The sequence below is a fragment of the Eucyclogobius newberryi genome, unplaced genomic scaffold, assembly GCF_026437365.1.
Source record: "Eucyclogobius newberryi isolate DKJ021-1_F unplaced genomic scaffold, fEucNew1.0.hap1 SCAF_14, whole genome shotgun sequence".
Classification (NCBI taxonomy): Eukaryota; Metazoa; Chordata; class Actinopteri; order Gobiiformes; family Gobiidae; genus Eucyclogobius; species Eucyclogobius newberryi.
The window spans coordinates 21,328,148-21,343,706 of NW_027315768.1; the positions used below are offsets into that span (position 1 = coordinate 21,328,148).

Here is a 15,559-nt window from a genome sequence, read left to right on the forward strand (position 1 = left end):
CAGTGCTGGGCTGAAAGTCTAGCCCTTTGCACAAGTCAAACCTCTGACATCACAAGCTCAATGATCATTCATAGTCTCCTGCCCTTAGAGTCACTGAGCCGTCAAATGTGGGCCTGGAAATGTACCTGTTCTGCTCTACTTACTACTGCCCACATGCAACTGACAGTAAACATATGGTAAGGCAATGCTGACATCTAGTGGTCTATATATGCATTACAACCTGCAAATACTTCAACATACACAATTAAAAAAACAGCTTTAGTTGGTGTATAACGGGAAACCGCAGCATGTATTAAGGATGTACCTGTAATGGCCTGCCGTCCTCTGCTCCAATCATATTCCTCCACTCCATTAGAGAGCGCTGCAGAGTGTCTAACCCAGTCTCCCAGAGCCGCACATATCCACCCATGTCCACAGAAAAGACACCTCCAGAACCCAGCGATGCCACCAGCACATCAGACTCCGACACTTTGGACAGCCAGTTGGTGTACGGAGACACTGACATCGACCTGCACAAAGCACAATCAAATCAAAAAAAAAATCCTCTCAAACTCTACAAGAAGATAAATAGATATATATTTTGACATACTGGCACATTTTCAATCAACAAAAATGAAAATGATGGCATTCTAATAAGCTATTGTTAATTCAATTGAGATTCCTGCTGAATTTGCTGCTGTAGTTTTATTTCTCTCCACTAGGATGCACTATCATCCTTCAACTGAACACAGCATGACAGATATCCCATAATAAATACAAGGTTATGATGTTTTTACCTTGGCACAGGAATGTATTTCAATTTTTTGGAGTTCATGTCAGTCACCTCCAAATAAGCTGAAGCCATTGGTGGAGTGACATCTGAGAAGAAAACAAAAGGTTAACTACAAGGTGCAATTACACTTACAAATTTACACATTTACACGTTACAAGTGTTTATGCTGTTGAGTGAGCTACATTTCAACCTTTGGGGAAGATTTCTTTCAGAGGGACCTTGTTGGGTGGCAGTGCACGGACCACTTGGTTGTGGGAGAGCAGGCTGACACAGTTGTTCCTTTTGGCAGGGCTGGATCGATGCCCTCCACTAAAGAGCGTGTGACCTCCACCTTCACTGCTCTTCATCGTAGACAAGTCCATGGGCCTATTAAAGCTGTACACCTCATTTGGGGACTAGGACAGAAATATGAGAGCAAAAGTAAACTTAAGAAATACTTACTTAAATGTACAAGGCGCACAATCAAATATATTCTTACCATTAAGTCAGGGAATCCTACAATGATCCGAGCAAAGGAGCTTGTGTCAGCCAGTAAACGATTGGGCGAGACAATCTTCTGCTCAAGCGCGGTGCTGAGATTTTCATTGGGCAGTTGCTCATTAGAAAACATTTGAGGGATGGAGACTTCAGCTGAAAAGATTTAACAACATGCAAAATAATAAAAGATCACGGCAATGTAATTCATGTGGGATAATGGCTTTAGAGTTTACCTGAGCTGGCTCCGTGGCCTGAGTTTACACCATCTTCGCTGATGTTGTGAAGTTGACACACGCTGGAGTTTTCAGCCGCCATGTGCATGGGCTTAGTCAGAAGAAACTTTCTGTCAAGGTTAAATATCAGTACATTTCATCATTATTCCATTATATTCAACTTGAAATAACCAAGTTTTATGCCTCACTTGTTGGTGTTGCTCTCCAACAGTAACCAGCGATCCTCCGCCACCAAGTAAACTGACTTGAGGTTAATGGGAAGAGAGATCGAATGTAAGCGGCCCTCTAGTACATCCAGCACGTCCAGCTGGTTACTGCAAACAACAGGTTTAATCAAATGAGACCAAGGCTTTTGAGCTGACACGCTTGGCAACATTAAGCTCTTCTAGTGTGATATAATGCTCTGATGGAGTGATGAGTGAGTTGTAGATGTCCTGGGTTTGCTCTGATGAAATTGTGTTGTTAAGATTGTTCATTCATTTAGTGACTCTTCTTTAGAGGTTGAGGACAATAATGCATTTTTTAACTTTTAGTATTTCATGTTAAAGAAGCTTTAGTATTTTCATGTGATAATTGTATTGTTGAATTGGATAATTAATTTAAATGTTTAGTGAGGAATTTCAAAATTGTATTTTAGGAGGATTTTTTAAATGAGGAATATGAATTGTATAACTGTTTTTTAGGAGGTAAGCCTTTAACTAATGAGGAATTATGAATTGGATTATGGAATATGTCAATGTTTAGGAGAATTGTTGCTGATTAATAGTTTATTTATACAGTGTGTGTATATATATACAAAAGGGGCTGATGTGTATATAGGGGTGTTTGATTGTGATTGACAACCCTCAGGACATATGAAAATGAGCTTGTAGCTAAATCTGGTAAATAAATAAATAAACGCACGCACACACACACACACACACACACACACACACTCTTCTTACCCATCTTCTTTGTAAAACAGAAGCCAGTTTTTATGGGCAAATTCACAGCACATTTTATTCACTCCCTGCAATGTTCAAATAAGTTAAAAATATCAACCTACAACTTATAATCATATTACAATATATTTTTGTTTCTAGAATAACTGTTAACCTGTTGCTCTTTACTGCTGTTCCACCAATTGGAGGCTTTGGCATTGGGCTGCTCACTGTCTGCAGACAAGATAAGTCGTCGCACTGCACCCGTTACCATGTCCACATGAAGCACAGTGTTGCTCTGGTGTGGAAGAAACAACAAGTTAAAGCCATTTGCTGTGATTTTATTTAAAGAGTGCTGTAGTTATGTTACTTCATAATAAAACAACAAGATATCCCCCATTCCACCACTCTTTCAGCTACTGTATGTTGGGAACTGTGGTATTTTCCGCACCTTTTTTCATATTTTAGGTCAACTTAGACTATGGAGCGACATATATGTGATATTATCCGTTATTTTCACACTGGCAACCGCATTTCACATGACATCCGCAAGAGGGCGCTCTAGACTCTAAGCAGAAGAAGAATCTGCATTTCCTCTACCTCTGGAGTTTGCAGAGTTGTTTAGAGTGACACAGAGGAAGAAGAAGATGAAATGTCTGTTCTTGGTCTTGGATTTTATCACTTAAATTTCCCCCAAAAATGCGACTTATACTCCAGTGCGACTTATAATCCAGAAAATACGGTATCTAGTTCAGTAGTAAAGCGCTATCAATTTAGTCACCGAGCCCTGTAATGATGACCCCTTGTGGCTCCATTTTGCATGATTTGTTTCTCCTCATTATAGTTCATCACCAGCACAAGAACACAAAAAAGTGCATACAGAGTTGTTAATTAACTCATATGACACACATCCCTTGATCATTTGTTGAATAAGCAGAACCAAAGGATGCCAAGGTTCTTATGACACACTAAGCATCATCTCTGATTGTCTTTTATGGGAAAGAGCCACAGGGGAGCTCATCTCGGCCCCGGCTGCCCTCCTTCGCTCTAATGGTTTCCTTATGGCCTCTCATTCCTGACATACACACCACTGCCTGTATACCACTTAAACTATTTGCAGAAGGCAACCCCCATTTCCTGATGCTAAACATAAACTAGCATGGCCACGGGACAGTGCATGTGTCAGGATCATGTCTGCTGCATGTAAAATGAGGTGTTGAATTCAGTGTGGGGTTTACTAGAGTCCCTCCAATTTAACATCAACCTCTAAAAATATACTGTAGCCTTGTATTCTGCGATTTCCCTGAAAGGACAGTGAACTTTGAATGAACTTGTGTTGTCTGGACCGCTTCATTTTCCATTCATTTTGAGGCCATTGTAACATGATCCATCATAAAGGTATTTTTAGAAGTCCTCCTCTTGCCTAATATGCACCAGCTGTAAAACAGTTTTGGTTGGACAAATAGCGAACATTCATTGTTCATGCCTTTCACTGACAACCTCAACCCCAAGGTCATAAAGGGCTAACCTGTTCTTCATGTAGAACCACTTGTCCGTCCAGAGGGCTGCCCAGAGGAGCAACAGTGACGAAAGGCTGCCAAACCCCACTAATGGTCTTAGGAAACACATCATAGAGCTCAATGCAGTGGATGGTATCTCCATGCTCCTTCATCGAGTACAGTGACACTGGATTACAGGTCGCCACATAAAGCACATCTGGAAGGGAAATCCAGAGGGATATTACTATTAACACTAGAGCAAAAATGAATACAATTGAATAGTATGTGACATTAAAGCAAAAGTTAGTCAAATCCAATGCTGTGCGTGTGCGTGCGTGTGTGCGTGTGTGCGTGTGCGTGTGTACCGTCCAGGGAGGTAACATCACAAATAATGTTGACTTCATTCATGGGAAGTTGCCAGTGGGCTTTTTCTTCTGTAAAGCTCAAAGCTCGGCTCTCTTGACGGTTGCAGGGATAACCTTGAACACGCAGAAAAACAGGGCCCTGGAAAACAAAGCATTGTGCGGTCTAGGCTTTGTGGTAGATGAAGTGCACGCTGGACATTGTGTTGGTACCTTGATGTCAATGAGACGAGTTTCAGTTGGACAGAGCATTTTGCGCCGAGCGTTGATCCCCTGGCCAATAGTCCAGTACCCTGTCATCTTTAACTCAGGAAGGGGCAACCTGCAAATAAGAGGTCTATTCAAGTATGACCAATTTATACAACACATGTCTTAAACAGGATTATAAAGTATAACGTTCACATCACTGCAGAAGACAGATCCTAAAAACATTTAAACAGTTATAATTATTATCGGTAGTTTGTTTGGTGTTAGGAGCATATTATGTCATAGGCTATTTCTTATCCATTCCGCATTCACTCTCACTCTCTCTTTCATAGACCAGCATACATGGCCCTGAAGTGTCTTGCCCAAGGACACAACAACCACGTACACTACCGCCCCTCTGTCTCTCTTCCAACACTAAACAGGCCCCTCCTTCCCCAGTGTCAGGGATCTGAATAGATCAGGCGTTGACAAAGATCACACTTTGGAATTCATGTGCAATTCATGTGCAATTACTGTGAAATTCATGTGCAATCTATGTGCTGTCGTGACACATATTCATGTGCGATTACCGTAGGGATCACATGCAATTTATTTATTTATTTGTCTATGGGAGTTTTTATTTATTTATAGGAGATCTACTGAAAGTGTTTTTCAGACTTCCTATAAGTGATCTGTTCTTCTGTATCTACCTCTGTATCTACCTGGGTTGCACCAATGAAATTTCCCCATGTGGGACAATAAAGGAATATCTTATCTTATCTCTTATCTTATCTTACTTGAAGTAGCACCAACAAACACAAAACTTTCCAATATTTCACTAGATTTTGACTCCTCGTACAGAAGGATTTAATTCTAAGACTGTTTGTCCAGTGTTTTTATAGGGAATTTTCATGCTAATGTTTAGTTTACTCAAATAATAAGATCTTCAATCCTGTCTGTAAATGTTGTCTAATCTATCAACAAATGAAGCAAAGAATTGAAACTATCACTTTTACAGATTTTCCTGTTCTTTTTATGCCATTTTAATCCATATATTTCTTTATTTGTATAGAATTTTTTTTTTTTAGATTTTAAGATAAGTAAACTAACTAACTAACTAAGCTATATATATATATATATATATATATATAACAAAAGTAAGAAAAAGAAAATTACAAGTGAAACTAGAGCCGGTGCGTGGGGAAGGAGTGTCTTTTGTGATAATCCTTTCTGACCTTGTGTCTAACCAAAAGAGAACTGGATTTCCCATGAATCATTGCTGGATTGAGGTTACAGCGTTATTGCCTACAGGTGTGGTCAAATGCAACTTAACTAGTACAAACCAAAGGAGCAAGACATGAATTAGAGCTTTGCAGGGTGGTCAGTTGTGCATTCATAAATATTTATGTGAAAGTACACACAAAAAGACGATGAAGTAAAACAGTTTTGTCGTTTTTATGTCTAAAAATGGAACTCACTGAGCAGAAATATTTGCCTTTATGTGCTAAAGATGTGGTGGCTAAATTATGTGGTGAAGCCTTTTAAACAGTTCAAGATGAGTCCCAGTAAACATGGATATTATGAAAGGAAAATACTTGTTTTTCGTTCCCTGGGTTACTGTGGGAGGTATATGGATTTACACAAAAAAATCATAATAAAACCACAGGAGACGGAGGAAACAAATATTTTCCTTTATTAAAACAAAACTGTACACAATGCACTTGCATTTCTAAAAAAAATTAAACGAGTACTCTCCAATTTTGGAAAGTTGAGGTATAATGACTCATGTACGACTATGAATGTACACATTTATAAAATGTAATGTTTTTTGTTAAATGAGGTAAAAAAATAGTTAACAGGATGAAGTTGTAGTAGTAAAATAGGGGATAAAACAATAAATACTTATTTTTTTAAGCCACCACATAATTTACACACACAGCCAAATCAAACTTTAGTGAGTATAAGGAGCATATGAAGATAACTAATTTCAAGCATTTATCATTTCAAGTTTTGATCATTATGACCTATAATGAAACTCAAAATACACGTGCAACAGTAACATTTTAACATAATTAAAATATTAAATAAAATGCTTCAAATATTTCATTTGAAAAACTGAACTACGGTAATAATACAACTATGATTTACGTCACTTTCTATGATGTAGCTGTAGTAGATGAGTGTGTCATTGTGTATCAGTGTGTGTATCATTGTGAGTCATTGTGTGTCATTGTGTGTATCATTGTGTGTATCATTGTGTGTCATCGTGTCCCTGATGCTTACTCCTTTGCCAGTTTGACGGAGCTAGGCTTGGCTCCAATGGGAATCCCATGTTTATGCAGCGATTCGATCAGAACCTCTCTCATGTCTTTGTTGTAGGAGTCAAAGTCAAAGACGTTTCTCACCACATTGGCCAAACCCTCCTCAGGGAATTTCTAAAAGAAAAGATGGAAAGAACTAGAAGTGTAATAACTGTACAGATAATGAACCTTTACCGATGATCATGTTTAACCAGGTGCACTGATAAAAATGACAGGTGAGTGATATTAAACCTTATAAAATATACTTAATGCATTTATTCATTTTATGGTCAAACTGTGTATAAATAGTAGATAACTATGAACTCTTCTTGGCCTGAAACCTCTGTTAAAAAAATAATAAGTGGCATGATGACTTGATAGCCCATAATCTATTGTGATTGTGCTTTAAGGTCTTCATTTCAGCAGTCTATTTACACTCGGGTTCACATGATGAGCTTGCAAAAATCAATACAATCTCATCCCCAAACTCAACTTAAGAACAGATGTGCAGTGCTCTGTATTGATCCAAGTCTCACTCCAAATACAAACAATTATGACAAAATGTGAAATAACAATTAAGATCCACATTGGCAATTTCGACCTGTACAAATCGTGCTTCTTCCCTGCTCTCCCCTATGTCAATAGCAGCAGTGATTGATGACAGAACAACACAGCCCGTGGGGAAATCAGACCGAGTCCTTGTTCACTGAATTATTGATCAGCAATAAGACAAGGCAAAACCCTTATTTACCTCTTCCCTGAGGTCTGGTGGTCTAGTTTCTTGCAATTATTTACCCCTGATCTCTCAAAGGGATTACACAACATTTATAAAAATAAAAGCAGCTATCATTTCTAGTATACAGCCAATTACAGGTTACTGTGTTTGAACTAAAGATAAAACTTAACAGAATGTCAATAAAATAAATATATATATATATATATATATATATATATATATATATATATATATATATATATATATATATATATATATAGTATCTTTATTTTTCTTATTTGAATGTTTACAAATACATACATTTCACTATGTTCCTTGTTGCCAAAACAAAGCCACTGCAATGCTGCTCACATTTGTGAACTACATTATACTACTTTCATGGCTGGTGATTATTCAATGGCAGAAGAAAGTATAAATAAAGAGGCGAGAGAATGCAAACAATAGAAAAGCTACAAAAAGATGGATCAAATTATGTTATTACGGTTATTATGTAAATATATTATGATGATATATTCTAAAAGACAATGAACAATGTAGAATAAAAGGAAATAGTCTTAAAGAGACTTACTTGCAGGTGTTTAACGATGTTCACGACCTCCCTGGTGGAGTAGGGGTAAGAGATGGTGCCCTGGTCTGCCATAGATCTCAGTTCTCCAAAGGCAGCCACCAACTTCTGCAGAGTGGAGTCCGGCACATCTGGCCCGTACTGTTTCAGCATCGCCAGCTCAGCCTGAGGCTTTGGATTGTCCACCGCATGGCAGCTAAAGATATCACCTGTTCACAAAATAAAACGGTGGAATATGACACAAAACTGACCGATGCATCAGGAAAGACCTAATGAAAAGAAGTGAATGAATGATTCCATTTAGTTAGTAGCACTTTATCGTTTTATGTTATCTTATAGAATGGATGAAATTATGAACATATTCAAATTTGGAAGCAGGGTTTGAGTGGTAATGTATTGTAGGTCACCTAGAGCTGCAAAGAAGTCATTGCCCAGAAAAGGGAAGCCAGGTCTGTTGGCCAGGACCAGCATCCTGAAGTCAGGGTGCATGAATATGGTGTTTGGTCTGTCCGTTGGTTCTCTTGGATCTAAGAAGACAGAATATTGAAGATATTAAACCATCTGAATTATACTCAGGAGCATTTGAGTGTGTGGTGGCTGTTCTAATTTATTTCTAGCACTATATTTAGAGTTGAAAATCTTCTGGTTCACACAACCCACAGTAGATGTTGTAATGTGTGGTGTTGAAGGGAAGTGTTAAACCCATTTATGTGAATTTGTCGTTACCAGAAACGATTCTTCGCCCATCTGCCAGAATCATCTCCCCGCTTTCGACTAGTGTTTTGAGGATACAGGTGACATTTGTGGGTGCTTTGTCAGCCTCGTCGATAACTAAAATATGCCCCATTTTCACTGCTTTTACCTGTGTCAATCAAAAGAATCAGAGGTTATAAAAGCAATGTTACATTCCAAGGAGATATTTCACAACTGACCAGAGGTGAGTCTTCATAGATAATTAACCCATCTCTGACTGAAGGCTGCAGTGTCAGAGTTTGTACAGTTGTGTCCCTAGAAAGAAACACGAACAAGCATACAGTAGATCAAAGGAATTTAAATGGTTTACTTTCATTGTATTTAACAACAAAAAGACTCAGATCCAATACAGTTTTATCCAGGAGCTGTCCTAGTTTCCTTCCTGGTGAGCTGTCGGCATCTAGTATATTTCTGAGCCAAATCTCTGTAGGTTTTCATGCACAGATCTTAGACTCTGCCCTGCACTAATATTAGCTGCGGGGACATTAGAAAACCAGGCCAAATCCACTTTTAGCTCTTCTTTGACTTTCACAGGACTTTGACAGTCTACACAGACCAAGAGTACTCTCAATTTAAGGAAAATACCCACCTGTGGCCGATTAGCCTTCATCCAACTTTTACACTCAAAAGAGAATTTTACTTGTAGAACATACTGTGACTGCCCACTGTATCTGTTGCTTCAATCTCAAAGCGTTGCTTTCTTATTAGTGCACAGATCAATAAAAGGCCAATCTATGTCCCTCATTGATTCAGTAGCAGAGCGAACACCACAAATGGATGTAAGTACAAAACAACTTTGAGGGTTAGGGTTACGTTCAAAACACTTTACCGATGAAGCTGTAGGTATTCTCTGGGTCTATTCAGGAGGTGCAGAAATCGGTCTACAATTTTATTCTTGCCAACACCCTGTAAAGAGAAAGTTCTTCATGTAGCTGGATGACATGTACCAAATTACGTGTGACTTATAGTCCAGCAAATATGGTAAGATAAACTATGTTCTCAAGGCATAAATCACTCAACTTTATGATTCCACCTTAGTAAGTACATTTTAAGTTTCCAAATGACGTACTTTATAAAATATAACTCACCTGGTTGCCCACTAAGAGAAGGTGCTCCCCTAAAAGAAAGTCTTTCAGCATTTCCTCCATCACCTTCATATGCTGTAAAATTAATGTATTATAAATTGTGACAACGTTACACAACTGGGCATTAACCACAGAGACAGAAAACAGGTCACATCTAAAGTAGGCCGTGTTTCTATCTTAACTCTCAGCTGGAGACATGGGCAATGTAAAAGGGCAGAATGAGGACAGTTCTTCAAAAATGCAGCTTGTGTGGCAGCATAACAGAGCCATCTTCAAAAAGGGGTCAGGCCAGCAGTAATACGCTGTACGACAGTGTTAAACAAACTGATTGAAGACCTGTAATACTAAATAAATACTGAATAAATGCTACTTTATTGCTTGTTGTATTGTTCTACACATACAGGCATAACTATATTTAAACTCAGTATTTTCTAATCAGCACGGACATTTATGCTCCAAAAATGTATCAAATTAAATTAAACATTTCAATTATGGGTCGCTTGTGTCTCCTGTGGGAAACGCTATTGTACCCCATTAGGGTTCAATATATTGTTTTGAAGACAGAATATAGGACAGGTGAGCATTACGGGTCAAAAATGTAGCAAAATGCTTTTACGCTAGGTACTCTCCAAGGACCAGATTGCAAGTTTCATTAACCAAAAAAAGATGCCATTCCATAACAAATGGCAAAAGGATGCATACTGACAACATAAAGTAAAACTCTGTTATCTTGCAATTCATTTGTGAATGTAAAAGTGTACACTAGATATGGGTGATATTTTACAACTATTATGTTATGGGTGGTGCACTTAGGGTACACTACGAAACAGGAAAAATAGCATGATATGGGACCTTTAAACAGACAGTCAATCACTGTACATGAGAATCAGAGCCAGACGCAGATATTTGATTATGCCTATAAAATATAATGCAAAAGACACATGCTTGAATGGAATTAACCTGAAACCTTTAATATGTACAATAAAAACCCTTCAAGGAGCACTCTACGAGCTCCTACTTCTGTTATTAACAAAGACGCCATAGTTCTACTACAGACTGAAAACAGAAAGTCTAACCCAGAACTGAATAATAACAACATATTTTTTTTAAATTCTGTTCTATATTTCATATGGGGAAAATTACCTGAGGATTATCATAGAAAAGCACATCTGGGACTTTCAGCTTCACATCGGGAATGTACACTGGAGCTGACACACTCCCAATAGTCAAAACACCATCTTTGACCAAACCTAAAAGAAGATGGAAGTGTCAAACAATTACAAGTAATTTCTTGTTATTAGCATAGATAGCGGTCTACTTACAATTATAACTGTGGGAATCTTCATTAGATTCTGGTCCGTTTTCTATAGAGCAGTTGGCAAGACTTTTTTGTAAAGATGCACGTGCAAGACTGGGCAAAAACCTTGAGTACAAATACAAACGCACATCAGTGGCTGGTTCTCAAATGTCTCCATCTAAATAACAGCAGATCTACGGACAAGGACTTAAGTATGATTAAACATGGCTTAAGTAGTTTAAACAAACGCTAGAACAGCAGAGGGACCAGAGTACCAGCAGAAGCAGTTTGAGAACTACTGTATTACATTAAAATGTGGGTATACGAGAAAAGCTACAAGCTGTGCTCTGTGTACTCTGAATTCTATTTCATTCCTACTTTCAGCTGGGATTCATAGAACCATTGTTACATTTGTAACATTCGTTCTACTGCCATAACAAACTAATACAAGCCATTCTGAGTGAAGAATTCAAGTCCACTTTTGTACCTGGAGAGGCAGGCCTTGTTGACTGCATGAGCAATGCTCTCCTCAGGATATTGAGAGAGGCGGCGACACATCCTCAGCAGCTGTCGAGTGGAGAGAGACGAGGCCAGGGACTGTGCCTATGGACAAATACCATGCATAAATTAATTAGACAGACTCAACATACAGAAACAAATTGCTCAGTGCTGCTGACATATTCACACACTCACCGTAGGGTCAAATGTGCTGCGTAGGCTGTGAGTGAGGTTCAGGAGCTGCTCTATAGCCTCCTTTGGAACATTGGGCGCCTTCAAAAAGAAGCACAAACAGAAAAGTAGTGTTTACAATGTAATTATGGCTATAGACCTTTTAAAGATACACTGTACCACTTTTCTGATGGGCACCTGCTTGTCTGTTATTGATTTGCATGGATTATTCCATAGTCTTGCATTTATTCAAGAACACATGTTTCTCTTGTCCAAATATGACTTGAAAAATGCATTCTTACAGTGAGCAGGATCGTCTCTCCACAGATCTGACCTGTAACTTGGTGTAGTGGCATCATCCGCTTGTCTACATGGTGAAACAAGTTTAATGCCATACTGTGGAACAATCCAGGAAAAGCAATGACATCACCATGGAGACAAGTAAGTGGCTCCACCAGAAATGGTGAATTTACATTTATGATAATAATATAGTGGAATGCTTAAAACGTTTGTTAGGATGAGCTTTCTCCATTCAAAAAGAATAATATCTCATCATTTGAATCACATAATTTCTACAGCAATAGATGTCTCGTCATACGTCATACTCGTTATCAGGATTGAATAAAATGTTCTCCAACTTCTCTGTCCATGGCTGCTGTGGCGCCAGTATCAATATTTTGTTGTATTCTGGAGCAGAATGATATAATTTTAACCCTTTGGAACTCCTGCCTCTCTTTTAACAATGTTTGTTTTCACCCAAAAGGGGTCGTGGCTGTAGCGTTAGCCCAAAAGTACGGTACCGTATGACTGGAGACATCTATGGACGCCTGTTGCCATAGAAACACAAAAAAAACTTGTATTTGTTAGTACAATTATTTCTAAAATCATCAGCTTCAACAGTCATAGGCATCACATATAAGTTGTATAGTTTTACAAAACTATACATTTCATTGATTTACTGAGATTAATCAACATTTTCACAACATATTATATGTTGTTATGTTATCTGCCAAAAAATAAAATAGAAAATATTTATCCAAATGCAGCAATGCCCTGTGGGTAATGTGAGTAATGCGCGTAGTGTGTGTGCTTACCAGCCCCTCGATGAGCGCCATCTCTTCTGCCTTGCTCATGGGTGTGACAGTGTGGTAGAGAAACATTGTAAGCAGTTCTGGACCTAACCACTGCTGACCTTTGCTGCTGCTTCCACTGGCAAGCACTGGGGGCTCTGCCAGGGCCAGCACCCGGAATGATGGGTGTATGGGAAAGATAGACCTGCAAATATGCAGTAAGAATGATCAAATTAGAGGAGGAATCAGCCTAGAATCATCTGCTTCATATAAATGGGTGTGAAGTGCAGGTGCCAGTGGAGTTTGTGGCATATTGTGTGTCCAAACTAATCCACCTGAACCACTCAAGCAGGTCTTTTGACAGCTGCTGTGTAATCTTGTGATTCGAGAGGACAACAGAATCCGCTCACTTCATCACTTCACAGAAACACCCACATGCACCGGGATATTTTTACTCTAATGTGGGCAGCACAAGCTATTATTACAGCATGTCTGCCTTTGTCGTTAGTATCAAGAAACATGAGTAACTCATCTAAGTAAGAATGAAAATGCTGTACAACGATGACAACTCTGAATAAATGTAATATACCTATAGATATATCTTATCATATATATAAAATAGCTTGTTCTATATTCTCTCAACACTCTTACATACATGAAAGAATAATTAGAATCAGTTGTCTACCAATCAGAGCACATAAAACATTATCGAACACACTTGTTACTGGGCAACATGCAGTTTTCCCTATATTAGCACATTTAAACTTTTTAAATTCAATGTTTTCCAAGAGCCGGTACACATCCTAATCCCAAGTACACATCCTAATTCTGGCCGACTCACACATTTTGCCCGAGCCACAGACTAAAGGAAGAGGAAGTAGGTTTATTTCAACCCAGACGTCCTACCGCAAACATCCTTCCTGTCGACTAAGGTGGTTTTCACACACATGTGCTTGTAAATATACAAAAACATACAGTACACACACTATCTGGGTGCAAAAATGCATCAGACACAACACAATTTTAAGGGACAGTTTGAGGGCAGAACATTTTGATTAATTATTTGTCAGTTGTTCTTTGATAAAGTTGATATAATAAACAAAAAAACATAAATATATTCAGTTTATTTTTTACAAGGGGGGATTCAGCTGTTAAAAGGACAGATTTATAATACAAAATGTATACAAATATATTTAATTTCAACCTTTTATTTTTGATAACTTTATTTCTTCTATTGGTCTGTGACAAAAATAACTTCCCCTTGGGGATGAATAAATAGTGTTTTTAGTTTAACTTTATGCGTCTTAGAAATATTAAACAATTATAAATACAATTTAAGATTTGAATCCTCTACATCAGGGGTGGGCAAACTACGGCCTGCGGGCCACATGTGGCTCGATTGTCTTTATAATCCGGCCCCCCAAACATGCCAAGTAATACTTGTAAAAAACATTTTTCTAAATGTTTTTCTTTTTTGCCCAAGTATCCCTAATAAAAATGACATGAAATGAATTAAATAATAGATTCAATAGCCTATATTTGACAGAAAAGTGATATTTTATTTGATATTTAATATTTTAATTTTTTTCACACCAACGATCGCGGGTCGGCCCTCTGCTACTTGCCTGGATTCAAATATGGCCCTCGGAGGAAAATAATTGCCCACCCCTGCTCTACATACTTAAAGCATTTGAAAATGTGTATTTGTTGATATACCTTTCTTGCAGTTGTTGGTCAGTTAACTGCAGTTCTTCTTTCAAAGCTTGGTACCGATCCCATCTTAGCAGCCTGGTTCCATCATACAGGTCCAACTCCCTATCATGTAGCAACCTTGAATACAAAAGAGTGAAAAGTACTAAATCTGAAGTTAGCTTAAATGCACAAGTTTGATGAGATGTACCTTGATAATACAGCCAGAGATCCTAGATTGACGCGGTGTATCCCATCCAGCAGCAGAAGTTTGCCCTCCATGGCAGCAGTGACAAGAGGAGACGGCCTCCACGCGGTGTCACCATTAGGAAGAGTGAATCTCTGCTGGAGTAGGTCCCGTGCTGTCATGTCCTAGGAAAAGACAAGGAAAGCCATAAAATAAAAGGTAAACAATGTAAAAAAAGAGGAAGAAAATGCATAATGTATAAAACCAGTGCAAAAATGGAAGACCAGGAACAAAGTGTAGGCCTTCTATGTCCCAAAATGGGTTTTTAACAGTTGACAAAAACGAACCACTGTGGATTCTGCAATTCCCGCAGAGCAAGTCACCCCCTAACCCCAGTGGGCTAAAAATAACTCGAGCATGATGCATAAATACATATGGCTTATGCACACCCGCTTCCTGTGCGATCATGACCCAAATGACAGCATTCCTCAAAATCACACACAGAACTAGAATAATGTTGAGACGGTCTTCTGTTTCCTACAAGGGGCTTATGTAAAACTGAATTTTGCACGCTTCCAAGTCCTTGTTAGTAACATTGTACATAAAAATGCCTCTTCAAATATATATATTTTTAATATTTCACAAACGCACTAGCTTCTGTTCAGGCAGCTCCATTCTAAATGATCATGTTATTGTACTGAAATAATCCAACCGTTCCAAGTGTAAGTAGGTATTAGAACATGTTGGAAGTTTAGTGCC

General features: G+C 38.4%; 1 protein-coding gene across 1 annotated transcript in view; it reads right to left on the minus strand.

Moving 5' to 3' along the window:
- The window catches only part of vwa8 (von Willebrand factor A domain containing 8), a 37,121-nt gene that overhangs the window by 14,830 nt on the left and 6,732 nt on the right, over nucleotides 1-15,559 (minus strand). Inside the window, exons 13-37 of the mRNA XM_072444927.1 lie at nucleotides 14,825-14,985; nucleotides 14,641-14,754; nucleotides 12,949-13,129; nucleotides 11,879-11,956; nucleotides 11,673-11,788; nucleotides 11,211-11,311; nucleotides 11,032-11,138; nucleotides 9,892-9,963; nucleotides 9,633-9,709; nucleotides 8,983-9,058; nucleotides 8,777-8,912; nucleotides 8,458-8,577; nucleotides 8,054-8,259; nucleotides 6,733-6,884; nucleotides 4,477-4,585; nucleotides 4,267-4,405; nucleotides 3,931-4,118; nucleotides 2,578-2,700; nucleotides 2,427-2,491; nucleotides 1,671-1,796; nucleotides 1,483-1,592; nucleotides 1,251-1,402; nucleotides 963-1,167; nucleotides 777-858; nucleotides 305-509 (exon numbers count right to left, since the gene is read on the minus strand). Coding sequence (XP_072301028.1) covers nucleotides 305-509; nucleotides 777-858; nucleotides 963-1,167; nucleotides 1,251-1,402; nucleotides 1,483-1,592; nucleotides 1,671-1,796; nucleotides 2,427-2,491; nucleotides 2,578-2,700; nucleotides 3,931-4,118; nucleotides 4,267-4,405; nucleotides 4,477-4,585; nucleotides 6,733-6,884; nucleotides 8,054-8,259; nucleotides 8,458-8,577; nucleotides 8,777-8,912; nucleotides 8,983-9,058; nucleotides 9,633-9,709; nucleotides 9,892-9,963; nucleotides 11,032-11,138; nucleotides 11,211-11,311; nucleotides 11,673-11,788; nucleotides 11,879-11,956; nucleotides 12,949-13,129; nucleotides 14,641-14,754; nucleotides 14,825-14,985 — 3,201 coding nt within the window. The remainder of the gene's footprint in view (nucleotides 1-304; nucleotides 510-776; nucleotides 859-962; nucleotides 1,168-1,250; nucleotides 1,403-1,482; nucleotides 1,593-1,670; nucleotides 1,797-2,426; nucleotides 2,492-2,577; nucleotides 2,701-3,930; nucleotides 4,119-4,266; nucleotides 4,406-4,476; nucleotides 4,586-6,732; nucleotides 6,885-8,053; nucleotides 8,260-8,457; nucleotides 8,578-8,776; nucleotides 8,913-8,982; nucleotides 9,059-9,632; nucleotides 9,710-9,891; nucleotides 9,964-11,031; nucleotides 11,139-11,210; nucleotides 11,312-11,672; nucleotides 11,789-11,878; nucleotides 11,957-12,948; nucleotides 13,130-14,640; nucleotides 14,755-14,824; nucleotides 14,986-15,559) is intronic.